Source organism: Oncorhynchus mykiss, chromosome 32 (genome assembly GCF_013265735.2).
Source record: "Oncorhynchus mykiss isolate Arlee chromosome 32, USDA_OmykA_1.1, whole genome shotgun sequence".
Lineage (NCBI taxonomy): Eukaryota > Metazoa > Chordata > Actinopteri > Salmoniformes > Salmonidae > Oncorhynchus > Oncorhynchus mykiss.
In genome coordinates, this window is record NC_050572.1 from 564,160 (window position 1) to 588,280 (window position 24,121).

General features: G+C 43.2%; 2 protein-coding genes across 3 annotated transcripts in view; one reads left to right on the top strand and one right to left on the bottom strand.

Moving 5' to 3' along the window:
* Positions 1 to 889, bottom strand: part of ptpn2b (protein tyrosine phosphatase non-receptor type 2b) — a 76,422-nt gene extending 75,533 nt beyond the window's left edge. The window contains exon 1 of the mRNA XM_036970982.1: positions 700 to 889. Within this exon, the coding sequence (XP_036826877.1) occupies positions 700 to 756 (57 nt within the window). The 5' untranslated portion in view covers positions 757 to 889. The remainder of the gene's footprint in view (positions 1 to 699) is intronic.
* Positions 890 to 964: 75 nt separating this feature from the next.
* Positions 965 to 23,000, top strand: seh1l (SEH1-like (S. cerevisiae)). Of its 2 annotated transcripts, XR_005041297.1 has the most exons (10): positions 965 to 1,572; positions 1,740 to 1,790; positions 4,406 to 4,552; positions 15,824 to 16,035; positions 16,463 to 16,561; positions 16,911 to 17,051; positions 17,405 to 17,565; positions 21,236 to 21,377; positions 21,913 to 22,346; positions 22,413 to 23,000. XR_005041297.1 is itself a non-coding variant. In XM_021559715.2 (9 exons), exons 1-9 carry the CDS (start codon positions 1,462 to 1,464, stop codon positions 21,938 to 21,940), a joined length of 1,092 nt encoding a protein of 363 aa, XP_021415390.1. In that variant the 5' UTR covers positions 965 to 1,461; the 3' UTR covers positions 21,941 to 23,000. The 2 variants fall into 2 exon arrangements, 1 of the variants encoding a protein (XP_021415390.1); XM_021559715.2 differs by having other exon boundaries at positions 21,913 to 23,000.
* Positions 23,001 to 24,121: the final 1,121 nt, after the last annotated feature.

Sequence of the window (24,121 nt, forward strand, 5' to 3'; positions counted from 1 at the left end):
GCAGAAATTCCTTATGGATCAGGAATAATCTCATCCCTAAAAATTATCATGACATAAAGGCAGGTTTCATCAGCACAACTGACTGGTCTGAAACAAGGAGGGGAAACAAACTTACGGAGAAAGGCAGTTCATCTTTAGGAGTGTCGTTAAACAAATTAAACACAGCGGATTGCAATCAAATCATGATAACACCATTTGCCACACTAGGCAGCAACCAATGGATGTTAAAAAGGTTAAACCCGTTGACCAACAAATGCAGGAAATAGTTGTAATCTGCGATTCCCCAAATAAACACTTGTGTTAACTAGTTGGCACCACCAGCAAGGGTTTGAAGCTGTTGACAAACGATGTGTTTGTAGCTGTCAATCTAATCTTACTATGGATAAGAGAACATCCGTCAGCCAAATAGCTAGCTAGATAAACCTCTTAGCGAGGATATCGTTAGTAACCGCATGTGTGAGCACGCTAAAAACTCCGCTGGCACTCGGCTTTGGAGTCTGGCTGAGTATTGTTGTGCGCCATCGCCGAAAAGACATGTCTAAAGACAGCAAAGTAAAAGGCAACAAGAGAACTAAGCAATAAACATCTGTGCGTATTTCTACAAATAGCTGCTATTTGCGTGCGTAAATAGCAGCTGACACTGGTGCTGCTAGCTGCATCAGCTAAGCTAACAGACAGGCCAACAGCTAGCTAACTTACTATGTATAAATTCTGCCACCGGCCCTCTGAATCCATGTCCTTAAAGTCCTGGTCCATTTTTAAACGGTTCTTTTATCAATATGGATGATAACTATAAATTATTTAAGTCATTACTTGTTTTAAAACAAAGCCATTCGCCCCCCCCAAAAAAAAAAAAAAAACCGATTACAGACTTTGTCAGTGGAGTTGACTGACGTCTTATACGGGCGTAATGTGCGCGTGCGCCAAACAGGGTCCTTCGGTATCGGGTTTCCCTACTTACCACAGTCATAAACTCCGCCTATTTCTACAACTACTCATTTTAAACTGTGATTTTGAATCTAGCCTAAACCAAACTTCTAACATCATGCCTAACCGGAAATTAAGACCGGAAATATATTTATTTGTATGCATTTTTACGTTAATGACTTTGTGGCTGTGGTAACTAGAGGAAACCTTCGGTATCTTTCAAAAACAAAGATTTTTTTATGTCATTCGAGATAATAAATGCTCACTTTTAAGGCACATAGTGACTGCGACCTGGTTTCGAGAGACTAATTAATTCATATAGTTTGGGACTATGATATAGTTTGCATCGGCACAATTGGGCAGTCAAATATTATGAAGATAGAGGTGGCGTATTTCAGCTAAAGCTTGGCAGTGAAACGACTTTTTATAAAAATGGCGTCGACCAATGCTACCTATCCCATAGTATAGTAAACTCACATGTAACGTGGTATATTTGTTGCTACATTTATCGAGCAGACTTTTCCCCAAACAGAAATGTTTGTCGCTCGAAGTATTGCAGCGGACCACAAGGATCTTATTCATGATGTTTCATATGATTTCCATGGCCGGAGAATGGCAACTTGCTCTAGTGACCAAAGTGTCAAGGTAAAGTAAAGAAAGCTCTGAACTAGTTAGCCAGCTAACAACAACAAACCAATCCTTTTGAATCCCCTGGTCTTACATTTACTTTATAAGAACAAGCCAGCTAGTTAGTTCTTCCTGGCAAAGCCATCTGTTTGAAATAACCCTGTCTCTTCTATCCATCATTTAAGGTGTGGGACAAGAGTGACAACGGAGAGTGGAACTGCACTGCCAGCTGGAAGGTAATGTTTCTATTCTCTTTCACTGCCAGTTGGAAGGTAATGTTCTATTCTCTTTCACTGCCAGCTGGAAGGTAATGTTTATTCTCTTTCACTGCCAGCTGGAAGGTAATGTTTCTATTCTCTTGCACTGCCAGCTGGAAGGTAATGTTTCTATTCTCTTTCACTGCCTGTTGGAAGGTAATGTTTCTATTCTCTTTCACTGCCAGCTGGAAGGTAATGTTTCTATTCTCTTGCACTGCCAGCTGGAAGGTAATGTTTCTATTCTCTTTCACTGCTAGCTGGAAGGCAATGTTTATATTCTCTTTCACTGCCAGCTGGAAGGTAATGTTTCTATTCTCTTTCACTGCCAGCTGGAAGGTAATGTTTCTATTCTCTTTCACTGCCAGCTGGAAGGTAATGTTTATTCTCTTTCACTGCCAGCTGGAAGGTAATGTTTCTATTCTCTTGCACTGCCAGCTGGAAGGTAATGTTTCTATTCTCTTTCACTGCCTGTTGGAAGGTAATGTTTCTATTCTCTTTCACTGTCAGCTGGAAGGTAATGTTTCTATTCTCTTTCACTGCCAGCTGGAAGGTAATGTTTCTATTCTCTTTCACTGCCAGCTGGAAGGTAGCTAGCTAACGCTTCTGTTCATTTTCAGTTTATCAGTATGACCATCACTATTAGACTAGGGATGCACCAATATGACATTTTGGCCGATACCGATATCCAATATTTTGCTTGCCAAAAAAACGATACCAATAACTGATTTGAATTTTTTATATATTTTTTAATGTGTGGCCTTTTAAGCATTGTCGTACAGTTAAATAGTTGAAACACACAGGGACCAAAAAGTTATTTTGTTGATCATTTATGCATGTCCCCATTACCAGTAAAACTGTCACTGTGTCCGTTTCCATATTGTCCAGCTATGTCTAACATTTCATGTAAACCCTGTTTCTTGTCTGCATCAAAGTAGCAGTCCTTGTACCTAGCATGGTGGCGACCCAGTAAAGAGGCTCAGAGAGAATGCCACCAACTCGCTTGTTCACAGCCTTCAGTACTTTTGCAAGTTTTAACCCCACGGTCTGTGTGGGCAGTTTTGTTGAGCAGGCGTTTCAATGCCATGACCGAGGGTATCACGTCTGCTGCAGACGCAGCTCATGAGCTTATTTCTCCAGTCAGTTGTTCGAATGGAGCTAGGTGTGTGTTCCTGTTTCCAATGAGAGTCCACTGGTTTGTGCTGATTGTTGCAGGGAACTCATTGTCGGCTGCGTAAATGCCAAGCACTCGTTTTTGTTCCAGCAGGCTCTCCATGTAAAACGTACTGTTCCATCTGTTGGAAACGTCTCGCTTAAGCCTTTTGGTTTTCACTCCAAGCTGCTCCTGTATTGGTTGCAGGTGGCTGTATGCGAGCTGTGAGTGTTTAAAATGACCCACTATCTTCCTACCTGTTGCCACTGTGTCAGATATGCTGCGTTGGGCCAAAACACCTTCGTTCACAGCCAGTTGCAATGTGTGTGTCATGCATGGCAAACTAGCCACTCCGCATTGTTCCAAAGCCTTTGTCATGTTCCATGCATTATCACGTAGCACAGCGTGTACTTTTGTTCTTGAAGATTTTCCAAGTTTTAAACATGTTCTCAAATGCCATTGAAATGGCAGCAGCGGTATGAGAACCAAGCACATTCTTGAGCAATACGGCTTTCCTCAGTATGAAATCCTGGTCGACCCACGGTGCTGTCAGTCTCGGCATGCTCATGGGGCTGACATCGCTGGTCCAAATGTCATTCGTGAAGCTAATAGCAGTGACGCCCATAGCAAGTAGCTCACGGATGTGCGTTTCAACAATACTGTGTAACTCCATTAGGGTAACATCTGAAAAATAGCGCCTACTTGGTAGTGTGTACTGGGGCCCGAGGTGCTCAACCAGTCGGCGAAAGCCAACATCATCCACGACAGAGAACGGTTGATTGTCAAGGGGAATGAATTCCATTATCTTGGCGTTAATGGATTTTGCCTTAAAGTTGTCCTGCTGAAATTTTCTTACGCTTTCAAATGACTGCTCGACTTGAACTTGTTTAGTTGTTGGAAGTGTGCGCTTTTGTTATAAGTAGTTGCTGAATGTCTGGATGGGATGCACTTTCAAATGAGTAATTAGGTTTGGGGTATTGAAATATTTCATTTTCTCCCCTCGTGAAATAATAGCAGCACAAACGTTGCATATGGCCTTTTTGTTATCTTCCTTTGAAATTAACAAAATATCCCACTATGTCTGCTGTATGGATCTAAGTTAGGAATGCTGTGTAGCGTCATTATGTCATCTACCTACGTTATACAGGTATGCATGTCAGCTTCAACATCGGTTTTGCACATCGGCGTTAAAGAATACATGGAGCCGATGACGATTTTGGCATTGTTAGTTAATATCAGCCAATTCCGATATGCTTACCGACTATATCGTGCATCCCTAAATTGGACACATTTCACAAGAGACAAACGCAGTATAATTTTTCTGCTGAAGAAAAGTCTGAACTAATTAGACTACATAAAGACAAATGCTTTTGCTTTATTGTATGTTCAAAGCGGAGGTGGTGGAGGTAGGGCTGTTGATGACATCTTTATTCTCTCTGTCCAGACCCATAGTGGATCAGTGTGGAGGGTGACCTGGGCCCATCCAGAGTTTGGTCAGGTGCTGGCCTCCTGCTCCTTCGACCGGACCGCTGCTGTGTGGGAGGAGATCGTTGGGGAGTCCAATGACAAACAGCGAGGACTCAGTCACTGGGTGAGAATTGAGAAGGAAAGAGCCAGTTAGAGGACAAGTTTACCCAAAATCCAGAAACTGCAAAGTGATTCCATACATTTAAACTAGTTTAAGTGGAGTTTTCCCCCTCTTTTTATTTTTTATTTTATTTAACCATCCGGCCAGTTGAAAACTTGTTTTCATTTACAACTGCGACCTGGCCAAGAGAAAGCAAAGCAGTGCGACAAAAACAACAGTTACACATGGAATCAACAAACGTATAGTCAATAACACAATAGAAAAATGTATTTACAGTGTGTGCAAATGTAGTAAGATTAGGGAGGTACGGCAATAAATAGGCCGTGGATGCAAAGTAATTACAATTTAGGATTAACACTGGAGTGATAGATGTGCAAGTAGAGATACTAGTGCGAAAAAGAGCATAATAAATAACAATATGGGGATGAGGTAGTTGGGTTGGCTATTTACAGATTGGCTGTGAACATTGATTGGTTAGCTGTTCTGACGGCTGATGTTTAAAGTTAGCGAAGTCTCCAGCTTCAGTGATTTTTGCAATTCGTTCCAGTCATTGGCAGAAGAGAACTGGAAGGAAAGGCGGCCAAAGGAGGTGTTTGCTTTGGGGATGACCAGAGTTTTCCCTCTCTCTCCCTGTAGTGCTGTATTGAAACAGCTGATGTTGCTGGATGTAGGCCTCGCTCCGCTCCGTTGCCAGTGATTTCATGATTCAGAAATCCGTGAAGTATGGACAAATTGTTGTTTTATTGAAAGCATACGGCCGAATTAGCTATTTTTGTCAAAAGTACTATCAGTTTTGAGTCAGGAAATGTGTACTTCTCCACCTAAAACATTTGTGGTTATTTGATATCATTATTTTATGTAGCCAACAGCTACGGTAGCAGAAATGGGTGACAAGTGTGTATATGCACCCTCGTGGGGGTAAGCCTGTTGCGGAGATCTTTGGGGGGAGAAGGAGCTGGTGCAAAAGTTGATAGTTAGGCATATAGCAGGTAAAGTTAGATACCTGTGGTGGAGAAAGAGATGACAGTAAGAATTAGCTAGTTTTCTGGTCCCTTGCTGCACTTTATACAGGACAATAAGGGAAGAAGGCACCGACTTGCACTGTTTTCCGATAAAAGATACACAGAGATGCAGAAGATGGTTTGGAGCAATTAGAAATGGTAATTATGATGTAAATACTCCTGCAGCCAACCTTTCATCGCTGCGTGTGAACCAAGCACTTGAACGACGAGGCATATGAACGAGCACATGCAATCTGAAATGACCAAAAAACGAAGGATACTGAAAGATACAGCTGTTGCTACTGTATGTCCATGTCTGGATCTGGAGCAGTGTTACTATATGTCTGGATCTGGAGCAGTGTTACTATATGACTGGATCTGGAGCAGTGTTACTATATGTCTGGATCTGGAGCAGGGATACTATATGACTGGATCTGGAGCAGTGTTACTATATGTCTGGATCTGGAGCAGTGATACTATTTGTCTGGATTTGGAGCAGTGTTACTATATGTCTGGATCTGGAGCAGTGATACTGGATCTGGAGCAGTGATACTATTTGTCTGGATCTGGAGCAGTGTTACTATATGTCTGGATCTGGAACAGTGTTACTATATGTCCATGTCTGGATCTGGAGCAGTGATACTGGATCTGGAGCAGTGATACTGGATCTGGAGCAGTGATACTGGATCTGGAGCAGTGATACTGGATCTGGAGCAGTGATACTATATGTCTGGATCTGGAACAGTGTTACTATATGTCTGGATCTGGAGCAGTGAATACTATATGTCTAGATCTGGAGCAGTGTTACTATATGTCTAGATCTGGAGCAGTGTTACTATATGTCTGGATCTGGAGCAGTGTTACTATATGTCTGGATCTGGAGAAGTGATACTATATGTCTGGATCATTGATACTATATGTCTGGATCTGGAGCAGTGATACTATATGACTGGATCTGGAGCAGTGTTACTATATGTCTGGATCTGGAGAAGTGATACTATATGTCTGGATCATTGATACTATATGTCTGGATCTGGAGCAGTGATACTATATGTCTAGATCTGGAGCAGTGTTACTATATGTCTGGATCTGGAACAGTGTTACTATATGTCTAGATCTGGAGCAGTGTTACTATATGTCTAGATCTGGAGCAGTGTTACTATATGTCTGGATCTGGAGCAGTGTTACTATATGTCTGGATCTGGAGAAGTGATACTATATGTCTGGATCTGGAGCAGTGATACTATATGTCTGGATCATTGATACTATATGTCTGGATCTGGAGCAGTGATACTATATGACTGGATCTGGAGCAGTGTTACTATATGTCTGGATCTGGAACAGTGATACTATATGACTGGATCTGGAGCAGTGTTACTATATGTCTAGATCTGGAGCAGTGTTACTATATGTCTGGATCTGGAGCAGTGTTACTATATGTCTAGATCTGGAGCAGTGTTACTATATGTCTGGATCTGGAACAGTGTTACTATATGTCTAGATCTGGAGCAGTGTTACTATATGTCTAGATCTGGAGCAGTGTTACTATATGTCTGGATCTGGAGCAGTGTTACTATATGTCTGGATCTGGAGAAGTGATACTATATGTCTGGATCTGGAACAGTGATACTATATGACTGGATCTGGAGCAGTGTTACTATATGTCTAGATCTGGAGCAGTGTTACTATATGTCTGGATCTGGAGCAGTGTTACTATATGTCTGGATCTGGAACAGTGATACTATATGACTGGATCTGGAGCAGTGTTACTATATGTCTAGATCTGGAGCAGTGTTACTATATGTCTGGATCTGGAGCAGTGTTACTATATGTCTAGATCTGGAGCAGTGTTACTATATGTCTGGATCTGGAACAGTGTTACTATATGTCTAGATCTGGAGCAGTGTTACTATATGTCTAGATCTGGAGCAGTGTTACTATATGTCTGGATCTGGAGCAGTGTTACTATATGTCTGGATCTGGAGAAGTGATACTATATGTCTGGATCTGGAGAAGTGATACTATATGTCTGGATCTGGAGCAGTGATACTATATGTCTGGATCATTGATACTATATGTCTGGATCTGGAGCAGTGTTACTAAATGTCTGGTTCAGGAGCAGTGATACTATATGTCTGGATCATTGATACTATATGTCTGGATCTGGAGCAGTGTTACTAAATGTCTGGTTCAGGAACAGTGATACTATATGACTGGATCTGGAGCAGTGTTACTATATGTCTAGATCTGGAGCAGTGTTACTATATGTCTAGATCTGGAGCAGTGTTACTATATCTCTGGATCTGGAGAAGTGATACTATATGTCTGGATCTGGAGAAGTGATACTATATGTCTGGATGTGGAGTAGTGTTACTATATGTCTGGATCTCGACCAGTGTTAGTATATGTTTGGATCTGGAGCAGTGTTACTATATGTCTGGATCTGGAGCAGTGATACTGGATCTGGAGCAGTGATACTATATGTCTGGATCTGGAGCAGTGATACTATATGACTGGATCTGGAGCAGTGATACTGGATCTGGAGCAGTGATACTATATGTCTGGATCTGGAGCAGTGATACTATATGTCTGGATCTGGAGCAGTGTTACTATATGTCTGGATCTGGAACAGTGTTACTATATGACTGGATCTGGAACAGTGTTACTATATGTCTGGATCTGCGGCAGTGTTACTATATGTCTGGATCTGGAAAAGTGATACTATATGTCTGGATCTGGAGCAGTGATACTATATGACTGGATCTGGAGCAGTGATACAATATGTCTAGATCTTGAGCAGTGCTACTATATGTCTAGATCTGGAGCAGTGATACTATATGTCTGGATCTGGAGCAGTTTTACTATATGTCTGGATCTGGAGCAGTTTTACTATATGTCTGGATCTGGAGCAGTGATACTATATGTCTGGATCATTGATACTATATGTCTGGATCTGGAGCAGTGTTACTATATGTCTGGATCTGGAGCAGTGTTACTATATGTCTGGATCTGGAGCAGTGATACTATATGTCTGGATCATTGATACTATATGTCTGGATCTGGAGCAGTGATACTATATGTCTGGATCATTGATACTATATGTCTGGATCTGGAGCAGTGTTACTATATGTCTGGATCTGGAGCAGTGTTACTATATGTCTGGATCTGGAGCAGTGATACTATATGTCTGGATCATTGATACTATATGTCTGGATCTGGTGCAGTGTTACTATATGTCTGGATCTCCGGCAGTGATACTATATGTCTGGATCTGGAGCAGTTTTACTATATGTCTGGATCTGGAGCAGTTTTACTATATGTCTGGATCTGGAGCAGTTTTACTATATGTCTGGATCTGGAGCAGTGTTACTATATGTCTGGATCTGGAACAGTGATACTATATGTCTGGATCTGGATCATTTGATACTATATGTCTGGATCTGGAGCAGTGTTACTTTATGTCTGGATCTGGAGCAGTGACACTGGATCTGGAGCAGTGTTACTATATGTCTGGATCTGTAGCAGTGTTACTATATGTCTGGATCTGGAGCAGTGTTACTATATGTCTGGATCTGGACCAGTGATACTATATGTCTGGATCTGGAGCAGTGATACTGGATCTGGAGCAGTGTTACTATATGTTTGGATCTGGAGCAGTGTTACTATATGTCTGGATCTGGAGCAATGATACTGGATCTGGAGCAGTGTTACTATATGTCTGGAGCAGTGATGCTATATGACTGGATCTGATCCATTGTTACTATATGTCTGGATCTGGAGCAGGGATACTATATGTCTGGATCTGGAGCAGTGATACTATATGTCTGGAGCACTAAATAAACTTCAGTTAGTGCTAAATACGGCTGCTAGAATCCTGACTAGAACCAAAAAATTTGATCATATTACTCCAGTGCTAGCTTCTACACTGGCTTCCTGTCAAAGCAAGGGCTGATTTCAAGGTTTTACTGCTAACCTACAAAGCATTACATGGGCTTGCTCCTACCTATCTCTCTGATTTTGTCCTGCCGTACATACCGACACGTACGCTACGGTCACAAGACGCAGGCCTCCTAATTGTCCCTAGAATTTCTAAGCCAACAGCTGGAGGCAGGGCTTTCTCCTATAGAGCTCCATTTTTATGGAACGGTCTGCCTACCCATGTCAGAGACGCAAACTCGGTCTCAACCTTTAAGTCTTTACTGAAGACTCATCTCTTCAGTGGGTCATATGATTGAGTGTAGTCTGGCCCAGGAGTGGGAAGGTGAACGGAAAGGCTCTGGAGCAACGAACCGCCCTTGCTGTCTCTGCCTGGCCGGTTCCCCTCTTTCCACTGGGATTCTCTGCCTCTAACCCTATTACAGGGGCTGAGTCACTGGCTTACTGGGGCTCTCTCATGCCGTGGAGGGGGTGCGTCACCTGAGTGGGTTGATTCACTGATGTGGTCATCCTGTCAGGGTTGCCCCCCCCCCCCCCTTGGATTGTGCCGTGGCAGAGGTCTTTGTGGGCTATACTCAGCCTTGTCTCAGGATGGTAAGTTGGTGGTTGAAGATATCCCTCTAGTGGTGTGGGGGCTGTGCTTTGGCAAAGTGGGTGGGGTTATATCCTTCCTGTTTGGCCCTGTCCGGGGGCTAGGGTCAGTTTGTTATATCTGGAGTACTTCTCCTGTCCTATTCGGTGTCCTGTGTGAATCTAAGTGTGCGTTCTCTAATTCTCTCCTTCTCTCTTTCTTTCTCTCTCTCGGAGGACCTGAGCCTGAGGACATATGCCCCAGGACTACCTGATATGATGACTCCTTGCTGTCCCCAGTCCACCTGGCCGTGCTGCTGCTCCAGTTTCAACTGACCTGAGCCCTAGGACCATGCCCCAGGACTACCTGACATGATGACTCCTTGCTGTCCCCAGTCCACCTGGCCGTGCTGCTGCTCCAGTTTCAACTGACCTGAGCCCTAGGACCATGCCCCAGGACTACCTGACATGATGACTCCTTGCTGTCCCCAGTCCACCTGACCGTGCTGCTGCTCCAGTTTCAACTGTTCTGCCTTATTATTATTGGACCATGCTGGTCATTTATGAACATTTGAACATCTTGGCCATGTTCTGTTATATTCTCCACCCGGCACAGCCAGAAGAGGACTGGCCACCCCACATAGCCTGGTTCCTCTCTAGGTTTCTTCCTAGGTTTTGGCCTTTCTAGGGAGTTTTTCCTAGCCACCGTGCTTCTACACCTGCATTGCTTGCTGTTTGGGGTTTTAGGCTGGGTTTCTGTACAGCACTTTGAGATATCAGCTGATGTACGAAGGGCTATATAAATACATTTGATTTGGTTTGGTCTGGATCTGGAGCAGTGATACTATATGTCTGGATCTTGAGCAGTGATACTATATGACTGGATCTAGAACAGTGATACTATATGACTGGATCTGGAACAGTGTTACTATATGACTGGATCTGGAGCAGTGTTACTATATGACTGGATCTGGAGCAGTGATACTATATGACTGGATCTGGAGCAGTGATACTATATGTCTGGATCTAGAACAGTGATACTATATGACTGGATCTGGAACAGTGTTACTATATGACTGGATCTGGAGCAGTGATACTATATGTCTGGATCTGGAGCAGTGTTACTATATGACTGGATCTGGAGCAGTGATACTATATGTCTAGATCTGGAGCAGTGTTACTATATGACTGGATCTGGAACAGTGTTACTATATGTCTGGATCTGGAGCAGTGTTACTATATGACTGGATCTAGAACAGTGATACTATATGACTGGATCTGGAACAGTGTTACTATATGTCTGGTTCTGGAACAGTGTTACTATATGTCTGGATCTGGAACAGTGTTACTATATGTCTGGATCTGGAACAGTGTTACTATATGTCTGGATCTGGAACAGTGTTACTATATGTCTGGATCTGGAACAGTGTTACTATATGTCTGGATCTGGAACAGTGTTACTATACGTCTGGATCTGGAGCAGTGATACTATACAGTGCCTTGCGAAAGTATTCGGCCCCCTTGAACTTTGCGACCTTTTGCCACATTTCAGGCTTCAAACATAAAGATATAAAACTGTATTTTTTTGTGAAGAATCAACAACAAGTGGGACACAATCATGAAGTGGAATGACATTTATTGGAAATTTCAAACTTTTTTAACAAATCAAAAACTGAAAAATTGGGCGTGCAAAATTATTCAGCCCGCTTAAGTTAATACTTTGTAGCGCCACCTTTTGCTGCGATTACAGCTGTAAGTCGCTTGGGGTATGTCTCTATCAGTTTTGCACATCGAGAGACTGAAATTTTTTCCCATTCCTCCTTGAAAAACAGCACGAGCTCAGTGAGGTTGGATGGAGAGCATTTGTGAACAGCAGTTTTCAGTTCTTTCCACAGATTCTCTATTGGATTCAGGTCTGGACTTTGACTTGGCCATTCTAACACCTGGATATGTTTATTTTTGACCATTCCATTGTAGATGTTGCTTTATGTTTTGGATCATTGTCTTGTTGGAAGACAAATCTCCGTCCCAGTCTCAGGTCTTTTGCAGACTCCATCAGGTTTTCTTCCAGAATGGTCCTGTATTTGGCTCCATCCATCTTCCCATAAATTTTAACCATCTTCCCTGTCCCTGCTGAAGAAAAGCAGGCCGAAACCATGATGCTGCCACCACCATGTTTGACAGTGGGGATGGTGTGTTCAGCTGTGTTGCTTTTACGCCAAACATAACGTTTTGCATTGTTGCCAAAAAGTTAAATTTTGGTTTCATCTGACCAGAGCACCTTCTTCCACATGTTTGGTGTGTCTCCCAGGTGGCTTGTGGCAAACTTTAAATGACACTTTTTATGGATATCTTTAAGAAATGGCTTTCTTCTTGCCACTCTTCCATAAAGGCCAGATTTGTGCAATATACAACTGATTGTTGTCCTATGGACAGAGTCTCCCACCTCAGCTGTAGATCTCTGCAGTTCATCCAGAGTGATCATGGGCCTCTTGGCTGCATCTCTGATCAGTCTTCTCCTTGTATGAGCTCAAAGTTTAGAGGGACGGCCAGGTCTTGGTAGATTTGCAGTGGTCTGATACTCCTTCCATTTCAATATTATCGCTTGCACAGTGCTCCTTGGGATGTTTAAAGCTTGGGAAATCTTTTTGTATCCAAATCCGGCTTTAAACTTCTTCACAACAGTATCTCGGACCTGCCTGGTGTGTTCCTTGTTCTTCATGATGCTCTCTGCATTTTAACGGACCTCTGAGACTATCACAGTGCAGGTGCATTTATACGGAGACTTGATTACACACAGGTGGATTGTATTTATCATCATTAGTCATTTAGGTCAACATTGGATCATTCAGAGATCCTCACTGAACTTCTAGAGAGAGTTTGCTTCACTGAAAGTAAAGGGGCTGAATAATTTTGCACGCCCAATTTTTCAGTTTTTGATTTGTTAAAAAAGTTTGAAATATCCAATAAATGTCGTTCCACTTCATGATTGTGTCCCACTTGTTGTTGATTCTTCACAAAAAAATACAGTTTTATATCTTTATGTTTGAAGCCTGAAATGTGGCAAAGGGTCGCAAAGTTCTAGGGGGCCGAATACTTTCGCAAGGCACTGTATGTCTGGATCTGGAGCAGTGATACTATATGTCTGGATCTGGAGCAGTGTTACTATATGTCTGGATCTGGAACAGTGATACTATATGTCCATGTCTGGATCTGGAGCAGTGATACTATATGTCTGGATCTGGAGCAGTGTTACCAAACGTCTGGATCTGGAACAGTGATACTATATGACTGGATCTGGAGCAGTGTTACTATATGTCTGGATCTGGAGCAGTGTTACTATATGTCTGGATCTGGAACAGTGATACTGGATCTGGAGCAGTGTTACTATATGTCTGGATCTGGAACAGTGATACTATATGTCTGGATCTGGAACAGTGATACTATATGTCTGGATCTGGAACAGTGATACTATATGTCTGGATCTGGAACAGTGATACTATATGTCCATGTCTGGATCTGGAGCAGTGTTACTATATGTCTGGATCTGGAACAGTGATACTATATGACTGGATCTGGAGCAGTGATACTATATGTCTGGATCTGGAGCAGTGTTACTATATGTCTGGATCTAGAACAGTGTTACTATATGTCTGGATCTGGAGCAGTGTTACTATATGTCTGGATCTGGAGCAGTGATACTATATGACTGGATCTGGAACAGTGATACTATATGTCTGGATCTGGAGCAGTGTTACTATATGTCTGGATCTGGAGCAGTGTTACTATATGTCTGGATCTGGAGCAGTGTTACTATATGTCTGGATCTGGAGCAGTGTTACTATATGTCTGGATCTGGAGCAGTGTTACTATATGTCTGGATCTGGAGCAGTGATACTATATGACTGGATCTGGAACAGTGATACTATATGTCCATGTCTGGATCTGGAACAGTGATACTATATGACTGGATCTGGAGCAGTGTTACTATATGTCTCGATCTGGAGCAGTGTTACTATATGTCTCGATCTGGAGCAGTGTTACTATACGTCTGGATCTGGAACAGTGATACTATATGTCCATGTCTGGATCTGGAGCAGTGCCAAAATTCAAAGGTTTGCTTGAGAAGGCAACAAAGCAAGCGGACACTGCAGGGGTATGTTTCCCATCCTGATTCTTGACGTTGGAGGTATGTAGTCTCGCCTGATTCTTGACTTTGGAGGTATGTAGTCTCGCCTGATTCTTGACTTTGGAGGTATGTAGCCTTGCCTGATTCTTGATGTTGGAGGTATGTAGCCTTGCCTGATTCTTGATGTTGAGGTATGTAGCCTTGCCTGATTCTTGATGTTGGAGGTATGTAGCCTTGCCTGATTCTTGATGTTGAGGTATGTAGCCTTGCCTGATTCTTGATGTTGAGGTATGTAGCCTTGCCTGATTCTTGATGTTGAGGTATGTAGCCTTGCCTGATTCTTGATGTTGGAGGTATGTAGCCTTGCCTGATTCTTGATGTTGAGGTATGTAGCCTTGCCTGATTCTTGATGTTGGAGGTATGTAGCCTTGCCTGATACTTGATGTTGAGGTATGTAGCCTTGCCTGATTCTTGATGTTGAGGTATGTAGCCTTGCCTGATTCTTGATGTTGGCGTATGTAGCCTTGCCTGATTCTTGATGTTGGAGGTATGTAGCCTTGCCTGATTCTTGATGTTGGAGGTATGTAGTCTCGCCTGATTCTTGGCGTTGGAGGTATGTAGTCTCGCCTGATTCTTGGCGTTGGAGGTATGTAGCCTTGCCTGATTCTTGATGTTGAGGTATGTAGCCTTGCCTGATTCTTGATGTTGGAGGTATGTAGCCTTGCCTGATTCTTGATGTTGAGGTATGTAGCCTTGCCTGATTCTTGATGTTGGAGGTATGTAGCCTTGCCTGATTCTTGATGTTGAGGTATGTAGCCTTGCCTGATTCTTGATGTTGGAGGTGTTATTGTGTTATTACCATTACACCATATCATGTAAACATAGAGGCCTAGGATTTTTAAGGGCCTAAGGTGCTGATTCTATGTAGCAGGGATTCCCCCAGAGGTTGCACATTAGCAGTTGTTACCCATCTCCACTGCTATGGCTGTCGGCTACATAAAACATTTCTATAAAATAATCACACATGTTTTAGGTGGGAAAGTACACGTTTTCTGACTCATAGTACTTTTCTTATTTTTTTTGACAAAAATAGCTCATTCGGCTGTACCCTTTCAATAAAACAACAATTTGTCCACACTTCAGGGATTTCTGAATCATGAATTCACTGGCAACGGAGCAGAGCGAGGCCTGCATCCAGCAACAGCAGCTGTTTCAGTACAGCACTACATGGGGGAGGGCAAACTCCACTGAACTAGTTTCAATGTATGGAACCACTTAAGAGTTTCTGGATTTTGGGTCAACTTCTCCTTTAACAGAGAGGACTCAGTCACTGGGTGAGAAATGTGGAGAAGGAGAGAGTCTGGCTCGGTGAACAGAGAGGACTCAGTAACCGGGTGAAAGGTAGTCTAGATCAGTTGGTAGAGGGCTCAGTCACTGGGTGAGAACTGTGGAGAAGGAGAGAGTAGCTCGGTGAACAGAGAGGACTCAGTAACCGGGTGAAAGGTGGAGTCTAGATCAGTTAAGAGACAACCCAGCCCAGAGTGTCGACTGGCCCGGCCCCGGGGGGCAACTAATCCTTACCCAGCACTGGTGTCCCTCCCTTGTGCGTCTCCCCCTCACACTCCTGTCTCTTTCCAGATCAAGAGGACCACTCTGGTGGACAGCAGAACGTCGGTGACTGACGTGAAGTTTGCTCCTAAACACATGGGTCTGATGCTGACCACGTGCTCAGCAGATGGGGTTATGAGGGTCTACGAGGCTCCAGACGTAATGAACCTCAGCCAGTGGTCCCTGCAGCAGGAGATCTCCTCTAAACTCAGCTGCTCCTGTATCTCCTGGAGCCCCTCCAGGTTGAGCCCTCCTATCATTTAGCAAACCATACTCAGATTTATCAGAACTAACTTGCATTCAACACATGGGTATGTTCAAGATATGTGGGCAGTACCGACCCAACAGACCCATTGTCTCTCTGTGTAGACCTGTGTGGAAATGAGGACAGTAGTGAGTGGTCTGAGCACAGAACATTGTTCTGACCACTAAGTGGTGGTCAACACCACAGTAGTTCTGTTTCTTGTTGCTATGTTAAGAAGCAGGAAGGAGTGGAAGCTCCCAGGCTCCATTGTGGCTGCATGTTGAAACACAAAAGTGCTTGAGCCAATCATCAGAGGTGATTGTTAGTTTATAGAGTATAACTGTGTGGCTGCATGTTGAAACACAAGGAAGAGACAAACCTGCTGTACCTAGAACATCATCATCATCCAATGGTTGTGCTTGCAGCTCCCGTGCCCACGCCCCCATGATAGCAGTGGGCTCTGATGACAGCAACACAGCATACAGCGGGAAAGTTCACATCTATGAATACATTGAAAACACAAGGTTTGTATCATGGTAGCACCACCTTTCCTCATCCCATTTCACACATCTGTGCCTAACCTAATGGCATTGCTATCTAACATGGCTGGATGGCTGGAGACCTAGGCTGTGTCCCAAATATCACCTAGTGTCCCTATGGACCCTGGTCAAACAGGGTGCCATTTGGTACTCCACTATAGGAGCCATGTCTCAGGATAAACAACCCGAGACTCCACTATAGGAGCCATGTCTCAGGGCAGACTGCCACCATGTTGTGATTGAATACATGGAGTCTGAATAGCTTCTTCTTATGGTCTGTTGTAGAAAGGAAGTATATGAATCCCATGTTTTATTGATTATTCTCTTTTATCAGGAAGTATGCTAAGGCAGAAAATCTGATGACGGTGACAGATCCAGTCCATGACATTGCCTTTGCTCCCAACTTGGGACGCTCTTTTCACGTGCTCGCCATCGCCACCAAAGACGTACGCATCTTCAAGCTGATACCACTGAGGTGAGTTTATTTAAAGGACATGCTCCTACACGCATCCAGTAGCAAGATCTCTTCTAAGACAGGATTCACAACCAGCCAGGTCACAGTGGAGCATCTTCATGCTGGTTAGTGTTTGCAGTGCAAGTCATTTCCAGGCTGACTCGGTGTGAGTTCTTAACTGATGTTTTGGAAGTGACCATTGTATCTTTTGTCACCCCTAAACATATATCCTACTTGATTGTCTGGTGTCCCAATCACATCCCTGTTCTACAGGAGAGAGGTCACAGCATCCTCCGATCCCACTAAGCTGGAGGTCTTGGCCCAGTTTTACCCTATCTTCTAACCCTATCCTGCTGGTCTCTGTGTTTCTACAGGAAAGAGTCTGCAGCGGGGTCGTCTGGTCCCACTAAGCTGCAGGTTCAGATCCTGGCCCAGTTTGACAACCACAACTCCCAGGTGTGGAGAGTCTCCTGGAACATCAGCAGCACCCTGCTTGCCTCCTCAGGGGATGATGGCTGTGTCCGGCTCTGGAAAGGTAGAGTGGATAGACCTGGTGTACACCTGGTGTTAGTGTAGACCAATTTATCCGTGGAGCTACAATCCAATTTTTTAAGTTGTGTATCGTCTGCATAGCAGTAAATTAATGCTGTGCTTTCTGATAACACAGCCAAGGGGTAACATGTATAAACTGAACAGAACCGGACCCAAAATCAAACCTTTTGGAACGCTATTTGTGATATGTATTTTCTCTGAGTTATGTTCAGCAAGGGTGACAAACTCTCGACCTGTTAAATTGGTCCTAAACCAATTTAGACCTGGACCGGATAGGTCAACTAACTTCTCAAATCTGTCCAGAACGACATTATGGTCAACTGTGTGAAAGGCAGGACTTAAATCCAAGAGTACAAGGACAGAGAGCTGTTTGGAATCTGTATTGGCTCAAATAATTGACCACTTTAACTAAGGCTGTCTCTGTGCTGTGGTGGGCACGTAAAACTGATTTTGAAATGTTTCTAATATACAGGTGGCACTTTAAAAAAAAAAAAATGTAGCTTTTTGAACACCAATTTCTCCAGAATTTTGCTTAAGAATGAAAGGTAAAAAATGTCTAAGCGCTAAAGAATCTAGATGACTTTTCTTCAGGAGTTTCACCATAGCAGTTGTTAGTGCAGAAAATTCCTGTGGACCGGGAGGGATTAACAATGGTTTGCACTGCTTCATATATGCAATAAAAACTGTTTTGCAGAAGGTGGTGGGGATAGGATCAATAAGGCAGGTAGAAGTCTTAAGTTGTGATGTCACTTTCCTGAGCATGTCAACCAGGGAAAATAAATCCATAGTGCCTTTGTGTGGTAGGCTAGGGCACATATCAGACTTCTCATCAGGTCTTGCTTGACTGATACACAGCCTAATGTTTGTTATCTGATCTCTGAAATATGCCGCAAATTCATCACATTTTAATGTGGAGTAAAGTTTACATATGTTTGAGGGGGTATGATTTATCAGGCCATGAATGGTCAAGAAGAGCACTCTAATTATTCTGATTTAATAGTAATGAAGGTAGAAATGCCAGACATGCTCATGTTGCTCTAAAATAATATAGAAATGGACCTGCAACTTTGACTTTCTCTACTTCTGCTCTGCCTTTCTGCAATTTCTCTTTAATTGATTAGTTTCCTCACTCATCCAATGGGCTCTCTGTTTGGATGTGTCCTTTTTCAACCGTACTGGAGTTATGGCATCAATGGTTGCCCTTAATTTAATACTAAAGTTATTTACTAAATCATCACAAGAGGAAGGCAGAATAGGTGGTGGAGTATTGTTCATACACTCAATAAAATCTGCAGCAACTTCAGAGGTCAGATGGTGTTTCTTAATATTGTGTTCAGTATTACCCTGAGCTAAGGGCAACAAGGTAGTAAAACATCCACAGTGGTGATCAGATAAAGCAACATCAACAATAGAGGATATGTCAATAGAAAGCCCCTTGGTAATAACCAGGTCCAGTAGAAAGCCCCTTGGTAATAACCAGGTCCAGTAGAAAGCCCCTTGGTAATAACCAGGTCCAGTAGAAAGCCCCTTGGTAATAACCAGGTCCAGAGTATTTGTTTGGTTATGGGTGGGCCCAGTAGAAAGTCCCTTGGTAATAACCAGGTCCAGAGTATGGGTGGGCCCAGTAGAAAGCCCCTTGGTTATAACCAGGTCCAGAGTATGGCTGTGGTTATAGGTGGGCCAAGGAACATGTTGGATAAAGTCCATAGAGCTCAAAATATTAATAAATTAAATGGCCTTGGAGTCAGTCTTTGTCAACATAAATATTAAAATCACCCAACACAATGATTTTACCATAGTTTAAGGACAATAGACAATAGTTCAGAGAAATCAGTCAAGAAAATGGGGCACTGCATTTGTAACAGTATAATTTTAGACCGTCCCCTCGCCCATACCCGGGCGCAAACCAGGGACCTTCTGAACACATCAACAACTGACACCCACGAAGCATCGTTACCCATCACTCCACAAAAGCCGCGGCCCTTGCAGAGCAAGGGGAACTACTACTTCAAGGTCTCAGAGCAAGTGACGTCACCGATTGAAACGCTATTTAGCGCGCACCGCTAACTAAGCTAGCCGTTTCACATCCGTTACACATTGGTGGCCTGCCTATACAGGGATATGGCCAGCACTGTAGTCTGGAGGGAGGCTTCAATAAGAGCGGCATTACAGTATGAAGACAGCCATGTTTCAGTGAGAAACATGAAATCAACTTCGCGCTCAGCAATGATTTCATTCACAGGAAAGGTTTTATTACATTTAAAATATTCAATGTGTGGGCCACCGTGCCCCTGGGGCATCTGCCTAGATGTAACCAACGGAATAACAAAAACATAATTAATGTTACAACCACATTTTCTGACCGAATCGAACAACAGTTTGTATAGACTCACCAGAAGGAAGAGTTAAAGGAACAAACATTAGGGTATTAGTCCTCTGTTGGTTATTCTGACACTGGAGCACTACCTGACCCTGTCTGTCAATCTCTAAAACAGTTGTGATGTTGATGGACATAATCCTGGAGCCCCTGTGGTTATGGTGTATCCTGTCTCTTAAAAAGTGCTGGTTGCTCCCACCGCAAATCAATTTTGTCACTAAAAGAGACTTTCCTGTCGTTGTAGAGTTTCTTCGGGTACTCGGTCAGGGCAAAGAGTTAGCTGAAACGTTCCGAACCCCTTATTTTTCGCTGATCTAGCGAGGGTATTTAAAAAATAATGTTTGTCGTCCTCCCTCAGTTCCTCAGATTGCATAAAATGAAGGTTGTTAAAACCTAATTGAGTGACAATGGTGTCAATATTGGAGTAGTTGACCAGAACCGTGGGCAGGGGGGGGGCTGTATATATAAATATATTGCGATCATGTGACACTTTATTTAACTAATTATGTGACATCTGAAGGTAATTGGTTGCACCAGATCTTATTTAAGGGCTTCATAGCAAAGGGGTGAAGACATATACACACACCACTTTTCTGTTTTTTTGTGGGGTTTTTTAAACTTTTTTTTCAATTCACTTCTTCACGAATTTGAACTGTTTTGTTTTGAAATCCAAATAAGTAAATAAAAAAACATTTAAATTACAGGTTGTAATGGAACAAAAAGGGAAAACGCCAATGGGATGAATACTTTATATACTTAGTAGTGTACAGTTGAAGACTGAAGTTTACATACACTTATGTTGGAGTCAGGGGGCACGGGGTCGATACAGCCCTGGGGGCGCAGATTTCATATAAGTGTAGCTCAGTTGGTAGAGCATGGTACTTTCAACAACACAATCGTGGGTTTTATTCCCAGGAACATCCATACTTTAAGAAAAATGTATGCCCACATGACTAAATTGCTTTGGATTAAATTGTCTGCTAAATGGCATATATTATATAAGACAAAAAAATGAGTGAATAGTTTACATTCACAGTATACAGTAGTTGTCATATAAACAGTATACAGTAGTTCTCATGTATACAGTAGTTATCATGTATACAGTAGTTATCATGTATACAGTAGTTCTCATGTATACAGTATACAGTAGTTCTCATATAAACAGTATACAGTAGGTGTCTCAAAGATGTCAGCCTTCTCATCCATCCTTTTGACTCTGCTCTCTCCTCTCTTTCTCCCTGTCCTTTGTCATCTCCGTGTCTATCTCTCTCCCCAGCCAACTACATGGATAACTGGAAGTGTACAGCCATCCTGAGAGGAGATGGTAGCCCAGTGACGGGCTCTTCCAGTCAGGCTGCAGTCCCCAGCACAGCAGGGGGACCACAACATGTCCTGCTGCAAGCGTCCTCCGCTGGAAGGTAGGGTCTGAATGATTGATTTGGAGAAGGCTGCTCCAGCCTGAGACAACACATGCTTAAAAAAATCATGGAGGATAAAAACACAATGGAGCTGGAAGGGTTATTTCCATTGTGGTCCTCTAGGTTCATCCAAGCATGTTACACAATATTAACAGTAATAAATTAATAATTTATATAAATGATCAGAGCATTCTAGGAAGTCCTTGAGGTTTTCCAAGAACTGACATTTGCATTCTGTTTGGTTTCCTCTGTTGTGAGTCATTAGTATGGAGAGGAATGTACCGTGTATAGATCTAGAGTTATGAATTATGAAGGTCTAGTTTGGATAATAGACAACTGTGAAGTGTCTGGTCATTAGTTGCGTCAATTCTTTGTCTATAGACTCTCATTGTTTAATTTTTAATTGACACGTTCAAGTAATACTTGGAATTAATCTCTGTTAGTAAAATACCTGTGAGTCAGAACATGACGTTCCTGTGTAAAGCCATGTCTGACTGATAGATGATTGGTTTGCTTTTCTTGTTTCCTTTAACAGAAAGAAAGCTCAGCTGATACCTGGCTAACAGAGTGGCTTGATGCTGCTGCTTGTTGCATGAACACACACACACACACACACAGGAATGGAAAGGGAACTCCCTCACCCTGCAGACCAACCTCCCAGAAACACCTCTGAACCCTTTTTTATGCTAATCAAGAACCACACTGACTCCTAGATCAGGGTTCTAGATCAAAGTTCCAGGGTGGATTTTATGTCAATATTGACTGTTATGCTACTGAATGAAGTATCCTGTTGGGGTGTATCTGACTGTAGAACTACTTGGGAGTATGGGTTTAGGTGTGGTGAGAGAGAGGGAACCACTGGTGACATTGCGGTGGGTTCTAAGACGTAATGGGTGGGTTTAGGTGTGGTGAGAGAGGGAACCACTGGTGACATTGCGGTGGGTTCTAAGACATAATGGGTGGGTTTAGGTGTGGTGAGAGAGGGAACCACTGGTGACATTGCGGTGGGTTCTAAGACATAATGGGTGGGTTTAGAGTAACTTTACAAAAATGTCTCGGTTTCCCAGAAATCCAGGTTGGAACATTCCTGGAATTAGGAGAGAATAAGCAGGAAATCCCAGAACCTTTTTTTCCTTGAAAACCAGGGAACTTGCAACCCTAAGTTTTGCAACCATATGTGGGTTCTAGTTAGTTCTAGGTAATATTTTGGAGGGTTCTGCATAATGTAAATTACCCTGTGGTTCTGCCTGGTGGATGAGGTAGTTCTGCCTGGTGGATGGGGTGGTTCTGCCTGACTGACTGACTGGTGGATGAGGTGGTTCTGACTGACTGACTGGTGGATGAGGTGGTTCTGCCTGGATGACTGGTGGATGAGGTGGTTCTGCCTGGATGACTGGTGGATGAGGTGGTTCTGCCTGGATGACTGGTGGATGAGGTGGTTCTGCCTGACTGACTGACTGACTGGTGGATGAGGTGGTTCTGACCGGTGGATGATGTGGTTCTGCCTGGATGACTGGTGGTTGAGAAGACGACGTCTGAGACTAACGTTAAAATCTTTGGGGCGATGAATAATTTATGAAAAACAATTAATTCTGTATAATAAAGTTTGTTTAATCCAGTGTTTTCACAGTCTCTTGGTGCATGGTGTTCAACTGGGTTGGTGGTCAAGTGTACACTGATGTTTCATACTCATTTGCATTACATTTTTCATTCACCTATTCATTCAATCTTTTTTATAAAAACGTGAGAAGTGGGCATTGGTCTGAAACTGTTTTTTTTTTTTTTCAGCAGCTTTGACCTACTACAGTAGGTTGCTTAGGTTTCAAACCTTCTCAAACAGCCTAAATCATAGTCTTAGAGGAGGTGCTCCCACAATCATGTGATTTGTTCCCCATACAAGGTAAAACTGCACTATGACCCAGTAAAGACTACCACCACACTGTGACTGCACTATGACCCAGTAGACTACCACCACACTGTGCCTGCACTATGACTGTAGACTCCACCAACACACTGTGACTGCACTATGACCCAGTAGACTACCACCACACTGTGACTGCACTATGACCCAGTAGACTACCACCACACTGTGACTGCACTATGACCCAGTAGACTACCACCACACTGTGACTGCACTATGACCGAGGAAAGACCACCACCACACTGTGACTGCACTATGACCCAGTAGACTACCACCACACTGTGACTGCACTATGACCCAGTAGACTACCACCACACTGTGACTGCACTATGACTCTGTCAACTCTACCACCACACTGTGACTGCACTATGACTCTGTCGACTCCACCACCACACTGTGACTGCACTATGACTCTGTCGACTCCACCACCACACTGTGACTGCACTATGACTCTGTAGACTCGACCACCACACTGTGACTGCACTATGACTTTGCTGCATTATGCCACAATTAGTTACAGAAGTGTTAATTACATTTTGCTAAGGAGAAAGCTTGATGGTGTCTACTCTCCTCATATTCACCATCTTCTGCTGTATTCTGTTACTGTTTTGTCTGAGTGATTCAAGATTTGTCTTGTGGGTCGATTGGTCCTTGCCCTCTTTCCCTCTCCTCTCTTCCTTAATACCTCCTTCCCGCTCTCTCTCTCTCCCTCCCTCCTTCCCTCCCAGTCTCCCTCTCTCTCTCCCTCCCACCTTCCCGCTCTCTCTCTCTCTCCCACTCTCCCTCCCACCTTCCCTCCAGTCTCCATCCCACCTTCCCTCTC

What these genes read in the sequence shown, in the direction of transcription:
- seh1l (XM_021559715.2), top strand. Translation starts at nt 1,462, where the DNA reads ATGTTTGTCGCTCGAAGTATTGCAGCGGACCACAAGGATCTTATTCAT. An exon ending in CTAGTGACCAAAGTGTCAAG is followed by an intron (nt 1,573 to 1,739) that starts GTAAAGTAAAGA and finishes CCATCATTTAAG; the next exon opens with GTGTGGGACAAGAGTGACAA. An exon ending in GAATACATTGAAAACACAAG is followed by an intron (nt 16,562 to 16,910) that starts GTTTGTATCATG and finishes CTCTTTTATCAG; the next exon opens with GAAGTATGCTAAGGCAGAAA.